We start from the raw sequence: 19934 nt of genomic DNA on the forward strand, positions 1-19934 counted from the left end.
AAAAGATGTCAGTCAGTCACTCAATAATGTCTGACAGTGAAGTCTAGAAGGTAAACAGGTTTCCTTGCATAATTTGAATGCTAGGAAACTGATAATTTTTAAATTTCAGAGACACAGGCTGCAAAAGGGACATACATGTACATGTACATGTAGAATATTGTTAAGCCATGATGCTTGCTATCTAACTTGTTTCATTGTAGATGATCATGATATGCAGCTTGCTGGTATCTCCTTGATATGAGTAGTAAATCTTTTTGGATTGACGTAGACTTCATGAACATGCATGTGCATCTCCTTCTTGCATCCATGTCCTGGCTGGTATAGATTACAGCTAACTTGGTATGACGTCTATGGCCTAGTAAACAACCAGGGTCAACATTTGCCCCAACCAAACACTCCAATTTGGGAGACCTACATGGACCTCATTCTCACTCGCTTCCTTGACCGATTTACTCTAAATCGGTCTAATGGTGAGAGAGAACTCTCAACCGTGCCAAGAAGCAATCTTCTGGACCGAACAAAAGATCACATCCTGATGTGGTCTTCTAGCTGGACCGGTTTGCATCTGAGACCGCTCAAGACCAATCTAGCGTGCAGTGTGAATCCAAACCGTGCCAGGAAGCATACTTCAACCGAGAGAAGGTGATAGAAGGAAGATCAAAGAATAAAATATAAGGAAAGGAAGGAAGAGAAACTGAAATAATGATAAAAACAAAGAACAACATAAAAGAAGGTGATAGAAGGGAAAAACAATAATAATATACAGTGTAAGGAAAGGTAGACAGTGATAGAATTATGAAAACAAAGAACATAAGAAAAGGCGATAGAAGGAAGAAACAAAGGATAGCATAACAAAATGATAGGAAGAAAAATGATAGAATAATAAGAACAAAGAACAACATCAGAGAATGTTATAGAAGGAAGAAAGAATAACATAAGGAAAGGAAGGAAGAGAAAATTATAGAAGGAAACAAAGAATAGCATGAGGATAGATAAGAATAAATGAAGAAGTGAAATAAGGAAAAACTAAGACTAATATCACTAAGGAAAGACAGAAATAGAAAATAATAAATAATGGAAAGATAGAAGAGAAGATGAAAGATGGAAAAACAAAGAACAACTTACATGTAAGACAAACAGAAAGACAAAATGATAGAAGGAAAATAAAGAATAACATGAGGATAGATAGAAAGAAAAAATGATAGAATGATAAACAATATAGAATATATCATGAGAGATGAAAGAAGGAAAAGCAAAGAATAACATTGGAAAAAATAGAAAGAGAAGGTGATAGAATGGTAAAGATAAAGAATTAGAAAGGGAAAGATATTGAAAGAAAAAAAAAGTAATTTTGTGATGGTAACAGGCCGCTGTACATACATTTTGATTACGTAGGAAAATGACCCGTGCTATCATAGCAACCGTTCCTGTTGCTTTGAAATAATATATCTCATCAGGGTCAAAATTATGATGAGTGTGAACTCAAACAAGCTGTACCTCTGGAGCGATTCAGTGGATCGGTCTAGCATAGATCGTTCAAGTAAAGTGAGTGAAAATGGGGTCCTAGTGTTTGTCCAGTTCTTGATCCAAATTCATGAATCTGTTTCCCCAAGGGCAAATCCATGGAAATTTGCTATAATACTCCGTGTCCACACACATGTTTTTCTGTGATTAGGCGTGATTATTCATACCGTTTCGGGATAGTTATATCGTATCGGGATAGTTTTACAATGAAATTGTGTGTGTGGACGCTTACTAACGATACGTCGTATAACGAAATGATGCCCAAACATGCGTTTCGTTATACAACGTATAAAGAATCACGCCTAATCACGCCTTATCACGGAATCTGTTGTGTGTGGACATAACTAGTATAACTAGTCAAACTAGAACGGTATAACTGGGCGGGGCTTAACATGACCTTGCGCGAAAGGAGACCTGACCTCTCATTTCTGCTTCCATTTCATGACCACAGTAGCAAACTGCGTACCTATCGACATTTCACTGTAGAGTTTCGTGATTACTTTCTTTTGTGTGTGGACACCCTGGAATTTATACAATGACTCTTCATACGACGTTTTGTTATAGAGTTTTGGGATAAAAAAAATTGTGTGTAGACACGCTGATAGTTGTATTGTTGGAGGGGGCTCTGAATGAAAGGAAATTAACTAGGATGCTCTCTTTGTCAAAATGCATTTCTTTCAAGGGAATAATCATGAATTTACCTCAAGAAATTGCTTTACCTGTAACTCATTTTGTTGCAATTTATTTGCTTTTGTTCAAGTTCAACTGCATGTACTTATTCAATATGTCTCATTTATTGTCATTTAATGATCAGTTTCCACGAAACATTACTAAAAAAAGTTTAATCAATTAGGTTCTGTCAATCCACATATGATGCATTTCCTTGATCCTGTTGGCTATTGATCATTTAGTTAGAATTTATTGAAATAAAAATGAAATTCTCTTCTGGATTGCCAAAAGTTTGTCTAGTTGACAATGACCCTGGACAACTTAATAATTTGTTTTCAATATTTCTATGCAAAGCAAATAGTTATTAAAAGGATGTTATTTTTATGAAGAGAATTTAAATTGTACATCACCCTTACTCTTCTTGATTAAAAATACTGTGAAAACATTCACCATATCTCTGCATTATTCCATAATCATGAACATGTAGCATGATGTTTATTTGTCTTTCAAAGTTTCATGCTTTGTGAGAAGAAAAGCATCTGTAGGACCCTGAAAAAGCCCACTGATTTGTATTATGACGTCATTGTGGGCTTGTTTTGACGCACTTTGCTCATACCAGTGGCTTAGTAAACTGGTCAATCCCACATGTAGTTAAACATGTGGTTGAAATCTGTGAAGGACAGAGGATAGCTAGAGTCCAAATTCCACCTTTTTGTAAGCCTCTTTCATTTTGTATAGTATTAATATTTGTTCTTTCTTTTTAATACTTTGCAATGTTTGGTATGAGGAAATACAGCTCATTGTGGTTGTAAAATTACTTACGTAAACCTATTCATTTTTTGGTTAATAACCATTATTGCTTTTGTGTGTATCATTTTGTTGAAACTTGCCTAGTTATGAGTAATGCTTGTAATTGTGATTCAGTCTGCTCTCAGCCTGCCACAGCTATTTGCAATGTTTTGAAGCGTTTATCAAACATTCATAAATTAGTTGATTATTTGAATATTCGGCTTTTTACTTTTCTCCATTATATTTTGCAACACAATGAGATTAAAATACTCTTTCTATTTCCTGTATTTACATATGTGTGAACTTTCCGGCTTTTTACTTTTCTCCATTATATCTTGCACCATAACAAGATTGAAATGCTCTTTCTATTTCATGTATTTACATTCATATGTGTGAACTTTATATTCGGTTTCAATAAATCAGAATACCTTGCTAAATGCCTGTTATGTTAGCGCTTAGAGACTTCGGTGGTAAACGCTTTATAAAGCACCGTTTTTATGCCTCCGTTACGAAGTAGCCGGAGGCATTATGTTTTCGGGTTGTCCGTACATGTACTTCTGTACGTATGTCCGTACGTCACTTTCTCGTGATCGCGTTACCGGGTCACAGGGCTCATTATGTATGCAAAAATAGCTTGTGATCGCATTATCTCAAGAACCGGCTGATGGATTCCTACCAAACTTAGGTCATGTATGTATCTTGCAGAGCCAATGAATTGATTAGATTTTGGGGCCATGAGGTCATAGGTCAAAGGTCACAGGGCTCATTATGTATGCAAAAATAGCTTGTGATCACATCATAACAACAGAAGGACAGTTTACCATGAAACTCAGGACATGTATGTATATTGCTGAGGCAATGAACTGATTAGATTTTGGGGTCATGCGGTCAAGGTCAAAGGTCATGGGGCTCCTTATGTACGCAAAAATAGCTTGTGATTGCATTATCATTAGAACCGTTGGATGGATTACCATCAAACTCAAGACATGTATGTATCTTGCATTTGGGGTTATGAGGTCAAAGATCAAAGGGTCATACATGTATATGAGAAATAGCTTGTAATCACGATATTCTGAGAACCTATTAATGGATCACAACCAAACTTGAATTTGAAAAAATTTCTTCCATTTTGGTTTGTAAAATTGCTCTATGACGGAGGCATCACTTTCGACTGCGCGCAGTCGAAGTTTCATCTAGTTATTATTATTATTATTATTTATGTTCAATGTACAATGATAATTCAGACATAAATGATCATAAGTAACAATTTCTTTTGCAATCTGTCAGCATGTTTTAAGCTGTTCTATTAAAGGTTGCATTTATTGACCAAATTTTTGGCTAGAATCAGGTTTCTCAAACGCCTTTCAGGCAAATTTAGAAGGTGATAAACGCAAAGCCTTTTTTAAAGGTCTTTAGATATGGGCATATCTAAAGACGCAAAAAGGTGTGTTTTGAATGTGACATACAGTTTTGAACCCCACATACAAACCGGACCACCCAGGTTAAGGGTTCGGAGGCTAGCGCGCCATGTGTTGTGTACAAGCATGTGTGTGTAGTTGACCTCCGAGAAACTGTCTGCTTCCCGGGTCAAAACAGCTGCGCAGACACAAGGCCTTTATTTTGAATCGAGAAGAGACAATAAACGCGACATCCCGCAAATCACTTTCGTATAGTGGGGTTCGATAGTGGGGTATGATAGTGGGGTACGATATGTACATATCTAGTGGCAAGACCCAATAAACGCGCCCAAAGACTAAGCAAGGAGGTGTAATAACTCCTTGGACTAAGGTCATTTAATCTGTGGTTTACTCAATTTGATGTGTTTTTCTTCCTCCTTCACAGGCCGGCAATGTTTACGTTCGTGATCAATGGTTGCATTCCCTCCTGTGGAAGAGAGCTATACACAGATTCAAGAAACTAATATGTAACACCACTAAGCCTGAGGTCTTCATGCAAGAAATATCAGTAAGTACAACCCCTTTTGTTAATAAATAATAATAAATTGAGATCGCCATAGCACTTAAGATGAAAAATACCTTCTCTTAAAGCACTTTACAGATATACCAAGTCATCAGATTCATTCACGCACAGTATGCACCATCTCCACTCCCTGGATAGTAACTCTATCATAATCACTGTGAGGGTATGTAGTTACTATCAAAAAGTATTTCATCATCCTACCAGGTTCCTACTTCTCTCCTTTGAATGGAGTAGCAAATGTAGATTAATGCCTTGCCAACAGTGAGAGGCAACAGCTATGCTTAGAATATTAAAAGCAGTTGCTATATCTTTTATATACCGAATTCACAAATAAATCTACAAGAATTCTTACCTTATCCTTAAAACATCACAGAAAATCTGAGACACTGTCTGTAAATATTCCCTGGAAAGTTGCCTGACAATCGCAGACAAAAAGCACTGTAAGGTATCTGCGCCCGCACAAAGAAACTTTTTACACGTAAACCAATTGAGATCTCAGCGAAATGTATTTATGTTACCCATTACCCGGAGCAACGGGCATCTTAAAAAAAAATTATGACCGGTAGGCGGCCTCTTTTCAAAGACTATTGACCAGTAGGCGGGCATGGCTAAAATCACGACTCCAATTTCGACCAATTAGATGACTAGATTTATTCAACATAAAGAGAGGTATATAAACAACTTTACACCGCCCCCTCTTTCCCATTGCATATGGGTTTATTATCAGTTTAAGTTAGTTTTGATAAACAGACTGACTGTCAGCCTTTTTACACACAGCTAAAATTCATCGTATCTAGAGATGATTAGTATAAACGTGTTTAACTCAACAGTTATAAACATGTTTATATAAAATTTTCCCTGTGTGAACATCGTTTATACGATGTTGGGATAGATACGAAGTCGCGATTCATACGCCCCTAAAAGCAGGCTGCAGATACGAAGTTCGTATCTAGAGAGCTTGACATTTTGTGTGTGAAAGGTTATTCGTGTTTAAATGCGTTTCAGACGTGTTTAAACTGGATGGAGCGTGCGCTTTGATTGATATGACATGACCTTCAATGCGCAATGGCACTACTGCGCATTTTACGAGCAGTAGTTAATCACGAAACGATTAAAGATCGTACCGAAATTGAATGATGTTGTATGTTCAGGTGATTAGTTTAAAACCCTTTAAACTAATCATGTTTATAGAATTTTAGCCATGTGTGAAAAGGCTGTGTGTTGTGGACTGAGGTTTCCAGTTTCACTCAGACTTGTAAAATACATTTTTATTTAGAATGAGCTTACTCCCATTCTTGGTTTTAACTAATTCAGCAAATTGTTTTTCACTGTATATCATATGTCTAATTCAGCTCGAAATTGATTCATATTGTAGTGTGTTTTTTTAAGTTATAAAGACGAATGTAGATATAGATACATATTATCCACACCATCAACTTGTAATTTTTAGCACTACAAAAAAGGACAACGAAACCCTAGCCCTACAAGGGCTGGTATTATACAGTTATTTTTAATAATATTTTCACTTTAAAATTCTTCTGTATATATCTATTGTTGTATGGGAAGCCAAGGTAGATGAATTCCTACCTATCTTGTCAATCAATGATAATATTAGTATAGAGCAGCCTATACTTCCTTGCATTGGTTGCTTCTAGACTCTTTCTTGAAAGGGAAGTGGTATTTGTTTTGAAAAGGAATATTACCTATTCCTTCCTGACAGGAATCTGAAGACATTTTAAGGTCATGGTGTATAAAGTGTTTTCTCTTTTCTCTCTCCAGTCGATGATAGAACTGACCCTAACAACATGTGTGCAAGATCAAGACATATGCCAGGTTCCGCTGGAGATTGTCTCAGACATTCTGTCACAGGTATGTTACAACAAATCATTTCATTACCCACTTTGTGTCATTTAAGCGCAAGTCCACCGTCATATGTAGTTGGTGTTTATAAAAGTAGAAAAATAAGAGAAAGAGATTAGTGAAAGTTTGATCAAAATTCAATGATAAATTAGAAGGTTATGAATTTTTAAAGCTGTAACCGATCAAACACAAATTGGCATCACTGTGGTGTTTCTTTGGAGGTCTTCTCCCATTCGTTGTTGCACAATTAACCAGAAGAACTAATAAATCTAATTCACTGCAGGTTTTTTTTGTTTGTTTGTTTTTTTGCAAAATTGGATAAGGAAACATGTTATGCGGTTGATGTGAAATGAGGCCCTTTGAGATAAGAGAAGCAATTTATTGTAGGTTTGTTGAATAAGGAAACATGTTATGCGGTGGATGTGAAATAGGCCCTTTGAGATGAGAGCATCAGGGTCTTGTAGGTTTTTATATGTGAGAAAAAAGTACTAAACATATATTAAGATGGTAATCTAAGTCCTAGAAAATTAGATGCAAGATTCAAGTTTTGGCAGATAAAATCACTGGTACTGCAAGGGTTGTAAGAATTGCATCATTATTCAGACGTATAACATAAACACTACAGGTACTGGTAATACAAATATGGATTGCTTTGAGGGGTACGTTGCCCAAGGTGATCATGAAAGTGTACTATACCCCAAGACAAAGTGCACTCTCCAGATCACCAAGGTGCTATAGTTTTAACCCTGACCCCAAATATAATCTGTAAATATTCACTGCGTGTATCCATTCTTAATTTTATGCGCAGCCATTGCGTCATTGCGTTGTATGCTCAAACAGAATTACGCAAGTCAATAATTTTTTGCTATACTGCCCAGCAGTCATGCAGTAGCGTATTTCATGCCGGCACTTTTCGGCTTTTCATATGTCACCTCAATCAGGAAAAATGAGCAAGTAGTACAAACTTTCTAGAAATGTGATTTTCTCTTTGAAATTCAGATACCGTCCGCCAAATGTCTTTTTGGTTCCCTCTCTTCAAATTTATTTTAATCACTCATGCGTGAAATATGCATCATATGAGTTGCATCAAATGAAAGAGGAGGATCTAAGCCTAACAAATATGTGTCATTTATTAATTATAATTGTGATTAAGTTCTCATGCATGAAATATGCATCATAGGAGTTGCATCAAATGAAAGAGGAGGATCTAAGCCTAACAAATATGTGCCATTTATTAATTATAATTGTGATTAAGTTATGATAAAATATTGAGAATTCTCAGTTTCGTTTTTTTCTGGGATGCACTGTACAATGACTCTTTATATGTTTCCCTATACAAATTTCATATGAATTTCTTCTTGTCTGTAATAAGTGTACCGTGCGAGGTTACTTGATAGGAGGAAATGCCATTAAGCGATCATGAGGATGATAATCAATCAATTGAACGGAAGATAAAAACAAAACCAGACTTCTAGGAAATGAAGTTGTGTAACGTAGCAGTGATGTGAAAGACATACAGAGCAAGACAAATTGGGAAAGATATAATATGTACTTCAGTAACCAATGTTTCCTGGAATATTGGGTTGCTAATCATGTTGAGCAATGCGTGACATGGGTAATAGGGATCATGATACACTGTCGGAAGAAAAGAGAGCTTTAAAAAAAAAGGTTCATGAAAGAGAGAGATAAAGAGAAAGTGAGCAAGAGTGAAGGAAGGAGGGAGGGAGGTAGAGAGAGACGAGGGGTGAAGACAAAGACAAGAGATAGAAAGAAAGAAAGGGAGAGAATAAAAATAATAGGTAAAGGTAAATACTTAATTTAGATAATTTTGAATATCAAACACATATAGGTTGATAGGTTGTAAAACAGAATGGTAATTGTGTTTGAACTAGCACAGAAATTAGTATTGTATAGTACTTATTCTGTGTTGATGTACATACATTTTGTTCATTCCCTTTGTTCTCACTTTCCTTCTCAATTGAAATGCACCTATTTTCATCAAAAAATAGCTCCACCACATGCCTTGTCATTTTGTCTTCGTCCACTTTAATTTTTAAGATTCAACTGTTTTTAATTTTTTGTAGAAATGCTTGGTTACAAAAACTGTATACTAATTAGGTAGATTTCAATGCAATTCCCTCAGGTAATTGAGTTTCTAGAATTGTAGTAGTACTCTATCTTTCATGGTGCCTGTATCACAGGTGAATTGCTGATGACTATCCACCATTCTGCTGTATTTACAATTCTCAAAGTTCAAAGTGACCATCTGCTTTCTCTCACGTTCTTGCTCAGTTATCTATGCAAATAGTTCTTGTTCTTCCTTGAAAATGTTGTAATGGTATTCTAAGAAATCCTGAGGTCTTCAAGAAAAGCACAATAGGCTGTGAGTGTAAGGAATTAATTATATACAAGATCCCAGTTGTGCGCCATATGCACAATGTTGCTAGAAGATTGTAATTATCATCTCTGCAATCAGTAGCAGTTAATAACATTGACTTTTTTTCAGAATGCTTGTGCCTCTGTACCAGATTTCAATTCAATTTGGAAATAATTATCAAAATCTTGAGGAACCCGATATGATTAGGATAAAAAATAGTATATCATTATTATCTTATGCTTGATGTGTTAATATAGAAATATGAAACTAGAACTGCAATCGTATTAGAATGATATGTACGCCTGTGTTTTTATCTGACAGGCGAAAGAGCCACTGCTCGCTTCGCTCACTCGCAAATAAATATTCAGACCATTACACCTAATTGCAAAGTATGATGTTTAGCAGTATCTTGGACCATGTAAAGAGAGAAACAAACAATAAAATCATCCCTGATAAAACATATGTAGGAGTATATTCCAATGTCTAAAAATTGCATATATTTGCTTTGAGATTTCCCTTTGTAGGTGCCCCTTGTTTCCAGAAAAGGCCCATTGGGGGGGGGGGTGCTACCCCCCCCCCCCCCCCCCCACTTTGAAAGATGTTCCACCACCCCTGGTCTGTGTACAGGAATTTCAAACTATCTACTGGATTCAACTCCAGATTTAGAAGATTTTTTTCCCCAGGTAATAGAAGTATTATACTTCCAAAATATCCACAATAAACATGATAGAGAGACTTGCCACTCGATTCATTCAATATGTTTCCTGCGGTCTACAGTTAAACGCCAAACAAGGTAGCAACAACTCCCGTCTTTTAACGTCTTTTGGTATGACGCGGCCGGGGTCGAACCCACGACCTTCCGGTTGTGAGGCAGATGCTCTACTTTTACAAACATACTGATTGTAGGTTGATTCATTTTCTATAAAGAAAACCAGTAAATATGGAACACTGGTAAAATAAATGTATCTCAGCATCTTTAAAAGGGAGGGGGCGCCAGCTAAAGGACACTTACAAAAAACAGGGGGAAAACCCACAAAGTGTGAACAACAAAGCAGGAAAAACTAAATTTTGAGACATTGTAACCCCCACATTCTAGTTAGTATGTTATCAAGGATCATCTTCGTCATTGTTTCTATATTCACATCATACTTTCTATATTCACAGCATGCTTTCTATATTCACAGCATGCTTTCTATATTCACATCATACTTTCTATATTCCCATCATACTTTCTATATTCACAGCATACTTTCTATATTCACAGCATGCTTTCTATATTCACATCATACTTTCTATATTCACATCATACTTTCTATATTCACAGCATGCTTTCTATATTCACAGCAAGCTTTCTATATTCACAGCATGCTTTCTATATTCACATCATACTTTCTATATTCACAGCATGCTTTCTATATTCACAGCATGCTTTCTATATTCACATCATACTTTCTATATTCACAGCATGCTTTCTATATTCACATCATACTTTCTATATTCCCATCATACTTTCTATATTCACAGCATACTTTCTATATTCACAGCATGCTTTCTATATTCACATCATACTTTCTATATTCACATCATACTTTCTATATTCACAGCATGCTTTCTATATTCACAGCATGCTTTCTATATTCACATCATACTTTCTATATTCACATCATACTTTCTATATTCACAGCATGCTTTCTATATTCACAGCATGCTTTCTATATTCACAGCATGCTTTCTATATTCACATCATACTTTCTATATTCACATCATACTTTCTATATTCACAGCATACTTTGTGTGTAATGTCCTTACGATTCATTAGCATGTCAGGCAGCCCTTCAGTCAAGAGAAACTTTTGTTTAAAAAAAAATGCATACAATTTGTTAATACAAGATCATTCGCATCACATGTCTAATGCTGCTTACAAATTCTAGGCCCTATTTTCAATTACAATTGCAAAATTGCTTTAACCAATTACTTCACAGCCAATTGCAAGGATTTCAGTAACAAATACTGTTATCAGACATTCTTCTTTGTCACTGATAATGCTTTGTATGAAACAGAGACCCCACATGGGAGCCTGCTGTCATTCACATTCATAACATTTTATTTACTAAGTGCAATGACGCCTATCAATTCTCATATTCTTTTCATCTTGCTTCCCATTCTTTCCGACTGTATGCCTGCATAATGTGAGTTGTATTTGAAACTGTACGTGCATATCACTACCAAATGCGCAGTAGTTTGAAGTTTGACTATATGCCACTCGACGCCATCTTTATTTCATCTGAAGCACACATTAGGAGTAGATATTAGGAGTAGACAATGGGCGCGTTCATGCTTGATTTTGAAGGCAGAATGAGCGATTTGTAACGCTCATCGTAAACGCTCATCGTAATCGCAGTTCCACGGTGCACTGTTCATGCTCACTTCTCCAGGCAATTCTCCTTGGGTGGCCTTCAGCTGGATTCGCAAACCTGTGTGCGCATGCTATGTAGACCCACTAGAGGTCAGTGCGTTGACCCCATTTAAACGCGTTTACAAATTGTAAACGCATCTTTTTGTGAGTTTACGATCGGCGATCGTGATCGCCGTTTTTTCGGTGATTCTACAAAAGTGAGCATGAACGCAATCGTGTTTTAAACTAAACGCGTAACAGATGCCTGATTCTGGCCGTCAAAATCAAGCATGAACGCGCCCAATGTCATAAATATGGCGAAGTAGGGTCCCTTTATTGTACTTGCAAGACGATATTATTTGGCCTACAGCAATGCTTTCTATATCAAATGAAATATTGTTTTACTCTCTATGTCATGATAATGCTTCATAGTTGAGAGGTGAATTTCCCTTTAATGACATAGCATTTATTTTGTATTCATTAAATTTATTTTTCAAAACTCCAATTCCTTTCTGTACATAACATAGAAGCAAAGCAAACCAAAACGTGATTATAAGAAAGCCTTATAAGGTTATGCATGCATTGACGGCCGTGTTTATTCCGCTCGAAAGTGGCCTGATGGATCAGGTGTACCCTTGTTTTCAAAGTCTAATCGACCAACAATAGAAGAGGTCATGTTAATTACGTTATTATTTTGTTGCCATATCTCTTCCATACATTTACCAGGTTAGCAAGTTGTCAAAGAAATCAACTTTCTGTTTATGATAGAGATTGTATTATCTCATGCATTTGAATAAAGCATGTGTTGTCTTCCCTCTTTTCCAGGTCTTCAATTTCAAAGACTGCTCTGTCTACCGGTACCCCCACTAAATATTCTTGATATCATCACATTGAATTAGAATTCTTTGATCATGTTACTAAATGTGTGCAGACGGGCAATACCAGTAATTTGAATGAGACATTGACGAAAAGAAGAAGAAAAAGAATTCAGAACGCGAACTAAAAAAATTCATTGACGAAAGTCATCAATGCAAATAGATGAAGAGATATCAATCAGGATAGAAAATTGGGTGGGTGGGGGGGGGGGGGAATTGGATATCTTTAAATCTATAGGTCAAATACTGAAACTGGCATACCTTGTTTGTCAGAGAAAGTAATATTGCGTCTGTTTGTACTCCTATACTTTGTCACAGTCGAGTTGGCTCCATCTGGCTCTAAATAGATGATATGTGCCTAACATAACATAATTTTCTTTTGTATAAATGATATACTGGTACATGAAGATACAGACACAGCTTCCAGTAAATACACACAACCACATATACATGAATCCTATTCTTTTGATAATTTGCATATGATATCATCAATAAATAATAAATAAATAAAAACGTTACTTATAAAGCGCTAACCACCGAAGTCTCTAAGCGCAATGATTAGATTTTGTTCTGAATAAGGACACTAGTTGTCAGATTCCGTGGAGGGTTTATCTTTGAAGATTATGATGAAATTTAGTCAAAAGTGAGTGTACCTATTGCAGTGCTCACCATGTTGTTTTTCAGGAAACGTTTTTCAAATCCACGGTCTATATTTCATGCACATGTATACATGTATGTGTGCTTTCATACTGGGGGAATATTGATTACGTACGGTATCTATGTCAGCTTGTAGTTGGTCGGTCATGGCCCGGAACAAGGAAATGCCACCTTGAGGTAGTCTGCTGCTCCAGACTCGATCCAGTGTTCTGTCCGATATGAAAGAGGAATGTGATATGAAATTTGACGAAGAATGTTGAAGAAGAAATGCTTAGTTTTATATCTGAGTATTCTATTAAATAAATCACTGCAGCTTTTAGTTATTTAGATCAATTATTAGTTTGAAAAATAAGTTTTTTTGGTCAAGGGAACTCTTTAAGATCTTACTGTATAAAGTAAGCTATCTATGCCCTGTGTTAGATAAAGGAGTGTAATAGATTTTATATTTTGTTCCAGTTTCAGTTTCAATAAATAGTTTATTTAAACATATATTTGGCACTATATAGACTGAATTATACATGTTATTTTTTCAATCATGTTGTGAATATAAACAAAATAGAGCTCTTGGAAAATGTCCATAGCTGTTAAAACCACCTTCTGCTCCCTTTTTTGTGCTCATTATTAAATAACTGGTTCTCTGTACATAGTAGACCTGTATTTGGATACTGTTTGCTGAATGTAAAGTATTACACAGGGTCTAGCATGCAAGACTACCCCTTTGGGTGCAACCAGCAAGTGCAGATTATGTTTCAAGTAAAAGTCTGCAAGTTATGATGATGATCAAGATGGTTGTGTATGATGATGATGGTAATGTTGATGATGATGATTATGATACTGCTGCTGATGATGATAATAGAGATGGTGATTATAATTTCTTGACAAGGTCCTAGAGAGTCAGGAAACGGTGAAAAAACAAAGATGGGGGGGCCGAGGGCAATGTGCCCCTATAGTTCATGAAAAATGCTCGCGTCAAAGTACATGTAACCTCTCAAAAACAGTTTATGTTTAAACCCTGTCTGGAGGCTGGGTACCAAAGGACTACTAAAGCTCTTCCCTTCTCCCAGTAGAGAGAGAGAGAGAGAGAGAGAGAGAGAGAGAGAGAGAATCTTACTCTTTATCATTTTATTGATTGTTTAGGCCCAAGTAAAAGCACTGACTAACTATCATTGATAAATCACTGAACATGCATGGTAGCAAGACTTTGTTGAGCATAAAAGTAGCCGTCACAAGTACCTTCCTGCCCTCCTCCTCCAACCCCCCCCCCCCCCCCCCCCCATCCTTTTCCTGTCCTATAGCCAGACTGTGAGTGTTTGACTCGTTTTAATGTGTCCTTTGTTATGTTGGATATCATGGTATAGTTCCTGTTTCTACACAGGTCTTGTATTTAATTTGTTATTGCCAAGCTAAATAGAACTCCTGGCAAGCTAAAGTAACAAGAAAAGGAAGTTAATTTTATATATAAAAGGAGATGAGAAGAAGAATATATATGATGCACACAGTGGTTGATAAAAAAAGGAATTGTCAAAATAAGGAGATAAATGGTTGTTGATCTGTCCAGTAATGTTTTGATGTGATAAGAAGTGTACAATACGTAAGCTGACATGACCAAGGGGAAATGTAGATGTCATTATTCAATTGACAAAGTCTGTGGAGAAAGAAGCAAGAAGGTTAAGAGTGTGATACAAAGAGATTGACAGAGATAAAGAGAATGGAGAAAAAAGAGGGAGAGAGAGAGGGGGACATGGGGTGGGAGGGAGATGAAAATATCTGTTCTTGCTTATGTTCTTTTTGGAAATTTAGTTTTCTTTATTACTTTCTTCTTTGAGTTGTGTACTTTTTGCAGGTTTCCTACTTCCACCCAATGAATGACTCCATAAGTGATTCAGAAAATGTATTTTTCAAATATAATTACAGCTCAGAGGATTTCTGTTTAAAGTTAGACTGGCTTTGGGCACTTCTGTTGGTATCCTTTTCATTATTTCTAGATGTGAACGTAAAAGGTGTTTGTATAGAACTCCCTTCAAGCATAATTGCACTACAAGGAAATCACTCTCTGTTTAAATGGCCTGTTTTCTTTTTTATCTTTTCTTTTTTCACTTTACAGAACGCTGACATGATTAACTCTGTGGCACATGAGAGCATCATCATGGCTGTAGCTCCTCTCCTAGAGAACAACCAACCATCACCTGAGATCTGTTCCTTCTTCAGCAAACATTGTAGGAACTCACCACGTTCTAAAGTCGTTATTGAGATGTTCACACCGGTCATACACAGGATCCTCAAACACAATATGGCAAGTTACACACAGAACCTTCCTGATATGTTAGAAATTGATGTTTTTGTTGCAAGAAACTTTTGCGAAGTGCAAATGTCATGGAAAGAAATATATATGAATCTAAACCACTTGCAAAATTTGCTAACTTTTGCACGCTCCCCATTTGTTTTTACACTGCTTTGACATTTTATTATCAGACAGAAAGTCTGTGTCGTCATAAATATAATTAAATCACATTAGTTCAGCGTATGAATTTTTGCAAATCTTGACTGCTAAAGTTTCTCTGATTAGTAGGTTCTTCTTGTTATAAATGATGTATTCACTCTTTATTGAAACAGAATTTGGTAGAATGATTGGAAGTTCTGCATTTCCACCAAAAAAGAAGGATTTTTTTTAATCCATAGGCACAGTATGGGAAGGCTGAGACTTGGCATTAGATATATGTAGTCCTACAAATACAAAATGATTGATTCACTTCTATATTTAAATTATATATCTTATTTAAAAGTAGTATTTTACTTAGTCTTTGACTTTAATTTATAATTTCCTGAAATGAGCCTCTCATTGGACCTAATTTGAAATGTAGCTATCTCAAGATGTATTATGCTTTGCCTACTTTACCAATTGACAGGTGTGATTTCTTGCTCTCTTATAAGTATAATCTTGGAGCAAAAATGGCTGAAAAGGAAGTGAATTATTATTAACTGAATTTTTTTCTTTCTTATATTAGGATTTCATTTTCTCATTTTGAAAAGGAAGTTATTTTTTTGTATTAATATCCAATTATGTGAAGTGGATATAATCATAGATTTAATTTTGTCAAAATGTTCGTAATTACAAAGGAAGTGCATTTTTATGAAAAAATAAAAAACAAGACCTACATGTATAGATTTCCAAAAGAAAGTGTATACTTGTGTAATTTTGATTAAAATATTTAAAAATTCATTTTTATGACATTTGAAATCTTGGGATATTATTTTGAAAGCAGTGTGACATATGAAGGCAGTTTAATCAATGTGGAATTAGTAAATCCATGCAATCTTTTCCCAATGCACTATGCGCAAAAGGGGATGCAGAATTCAATAGCACACACAATATCTATTTCTTCAACAACTGAGTATTCAGTAAGCATCATCTGCAAAACTACTAAATGCACAGCCCTTTTTCACAAGTTTGATTTTCATTACTTGTCTTAAATTAACATTTATTGATTTTCATAACTTATCATGTATGTTTCTTGTTGTTTCTTGTGATTTATAGGACTTTGGAAAGAATCCACGGCTCCAGGCATTTGTGCGTGATTTCATTCTAGCAATGCATTACAAAGACGACCATGATTTTGCCTTCAAGGAATTTGTCAGCATGTAAGTTAAAAATGGATTTTAGAAACTGGTCCTTATTTCCACCATAAAATGAGATAAATGTATTATGTTGATGATTTAACCTCATTTGTAGAGGAAACAAGGGGATATGTTATTAGGAATGTAAGCGAATCAGTAGTCAAAGGGTCAAAGAATAACTTGACACTGAGGCAGGAAACACAAAGTATTGTATTTTCTTCCTTTTTCTCCAAACATTTCAGCGCTTGTGTCATTAAGGGAAACATGCTATTTTTATAGAAACCAAGAAGGTACTTCCTGTTTATGCATCTTTGCTAAACGTTGGTTAATTACGTCCATTCTTTCTAGTCCATCCATTCTTCAAAAATAGAGATGGACAAGATGGGATACAATGGAATATAATTACAAATGGAAATAAGTAGTGTAGGAGAAGAAGAAAGACAGGTAACTAGGGTTTAATAATTGGGGCACTGGTCAGTGTTGACAAGAATGGCTAGTATATATAAGCTTGGTCTTTTGACATGATTCTAGAATGTAACTACACCCTAATTGTAGTTTGTGATGTACATTTAGAAGGATAACATGGGTGGATTGATTAGGTTCTTAATGATAGTGTTTGCTGTCTTTTCTTATGTCTTCTGATCGTTGAGACCTATTGTTGAAATCATGTAATACTGGGTCTTACTCTCCTAACCTCTGTCGCACTTTCATTTCACAGTTTTCTCATCTTTTGTTTTTATTGTGGAACATGGATCAAATAGATCACAAAAGAAATCTCTTTTGTAACAGGATGAAACTTGTCTTAAATGGCATGGGCTTCAAAATAGCTGAACATGGATGTGAAGTATATGGATGAACAACTAACACAACCAGAAAACAAGAAAAAACAAATAGAATTGATTTAATGTCCTCTTCATTTTCTGATTGTGTACTTAATTGAAATCAATCAAAGCGTATATGTTTATTATATCATGATCATATGAAAATTGTGACTTTTATATCATCATATCAAGTGACTATGTGCATTGATGTTTATATCTTTTTTATTTGTAGCATGCATGGGCCAAGTATTGAGTGCCCTCATCCTAGAGTACTCCCTAACTTGGTTGCCATATGCCTTGCTTCTATCGCCACTTTCTACCAAGATTCAAACAGGTAAACCTTAATACAAACCCACTTGTGGAAGATTAGCCTTGTGCTAGCAAAACAGATTAACCAATGAAATATACTACTACTACTACTACTACTACTACTACTACTACTACTACTACTACTACTACTACCACTTCTACTTCTACTACTACTTCTACTTCTTCTACTGCTACTACTCGTACTAGATTCTGTTTCTATCATGAAAATTGATTTTAGTATGGAAAGCATTACTTGTTTTGTTGAGTAAACTGTGCCCCCAATTAATATCTCAAGTTCCTGCATAAGACCTTTTTTCATCACTTAATTTGTAAAAAGGGTGGAGTCATTAAATGTATGTCTTCTATCCCAATTAGATGCAGATTGCGTGAGATCCAATGTGAGGACAGTGTGAGCTCTACAGGAGATGAAACCGTACTTCATGAACTAGATGTTATGACATCCTTTGTCAAAGTACTACAACTAACGTGAGATACTAGTATCCTTCTATCATTTTCTATTCTCAAATATATAAGTTATTTTTTAAAAAGGCCACCCAGCTGCTGGAGTTGTCATATTGTAATTGTTATAAAGGTGTATAAATAACCAGTGAGGAATACCTTTTTTCCAGAATACTGATAACCAAAACTCTATTCAAATAGAAGGAGAGAGGGAAAATAATTGTTATAAAGGTGATGTATGAATAACTAGTAAGGAATACATTTTCTCCAGAATACTGATAATACAACTCTTTTTATAAAACTTGAACTTGAACTTGAACATATAGAAAGAGAGAAAAAATATTAATTAAAAAAATAAAGATAGCAAGATAGATAGAAAGACTGATAGATAGATTAATCAGTCAATAAATACAAACAGATTATTATAGATATTGAATCAAAATATTATCAAAAGCACATATTGGAGTGGGTACAGTTGAGTCAGTATATTTAATTAATGAGCTAATTACATTGATATCATTTAGTTATCAGAATGAAAATTTACAAATTTAACCAACTATAATGAGACAACCGGTAATGAGTTATAGTATTGTTGGAAATATGATTAATCAAAAGAAAATGGGAAGAAAAGTACTATCGATCACTAGAAAAGTTTTTGACCAGGCATGTCTATTGTTATAATTGATGTGTATATCATAACTATAAAGAAATAATATTTACTTTTTTAACGTTATCATTATTTTTTGATGGCTGCTACATTTTAAAGAAAAGATTTTCATGTGAACATTTTTTGTAACTCACTTTGTTGATAAATCATTGACTGAAACGTTTAAAAGTTTTTTAGATATCTTTCTTTCTTTATGAAGTACTACATGTACCTGAAGTGAGATAAGATTAACAGGGAAATAAATTGAAACAAAAATGGTATTTTTAAGAAGTCAAATAAATACCTGGTAAAGCCAGTTTGTATACACAATCTGCACATGGGCAGATACAGTCATTTGTACAAAATTGTGACACCCCCGAGACGAATCGGGTATGACATTATATAATCGTTATTCATTTATGCACCGACTAGACATTATATGAAACAGAGGTGGAATGTATTCTTCATAAGGGGGCAGACTAAAGGTATTCATGAGGCACATCCATGACTTTGACAATGATTATTCTAAAATGCACAAAGTCTGACTTCTCCATGTTTGAGATATCTGTGGATAATTAAACCATGTGCTAATTATTAAAAAGAGATTCTGGTTATGGTTTAATTAATTATTTATTAATTGTTTTTGTTTTTTCCAGGGCTGATTATGATGACTGGCTCCCTTCTCTTTCTGGAATGCTGCTACCCATTCCGTTTCCTAAAGTGTAAGTATTTAAAAAAATCTTTATTATTTCTTTGATCGTTGAATCTCCCTCATTGGTTATATTACACAGATTAGATGATAAACAGTCAGGTTTATTTCTGGGCCCCATCCCCTTGAATCTCAGCTATGGAGTGTGCTTAATTCCCTTTTTCAGTCTTTCCAAGCACCTCCATAGTGAATCCAATGTGAGTTTGTGATCATTTCATAATTCATTACTTTGAAATTTGATCAAATTTG

General features: G+C 35.2%; 1 protein-coding gene across 1 annotated transcript in view; it reads left to right on the forward strand.

The window, feature by feature from the left end:
- The window catches only part of LOC584896 (C-Maf-inducing protein), a 59590-nt gene that overhangs the window by 15289 nt on the left and 24367 nt on the right, over positions 1-19934 (forward strand). Inside the window, exons 3-9 of the mRNA XM_030975893.1 lie at positions 4825-4947; positions 6742-6831; positions 15231-15419; positions 16662-16765; positions 17795-17896; positions 18247-18357; positions 19633-19698. Of these exons, the coding sequence (XP_030831753.1) occupies positions 4825-4947; positions 6742-6831; positions 15231-15419; positions 16662-16765; positions 17795-17896; positions 18247-18357; positions 19633-19698 (785 nt within the window). The remainder of the gene's footprint in view (positions 1-4824; positions 4948-6741; positions 6832-15230; positions 15420-16661; positions 16766-17794; positions 17897-18246; positions 18358-19632; positions 19699-19934) is intronic.

The sequence above is a fragment of the Strongylocentrotus purpuratus genome, unplaced genomic scaffold (assembly GCF_000002235.5).
Source record: "Strongylocentrotus purpuratus isolate Spur 01 unplaced genomic scaffold, Spur_5.0 spur5_scaffold_8, whole genome shotgun sequence".
NCBI lineage: Eukaryota > Metazoa > Echinodermata > Echinoidea > Camarodonta > Strongylocentrotidae > Strongylocentrotus > Strongylocentrotus purpuratus.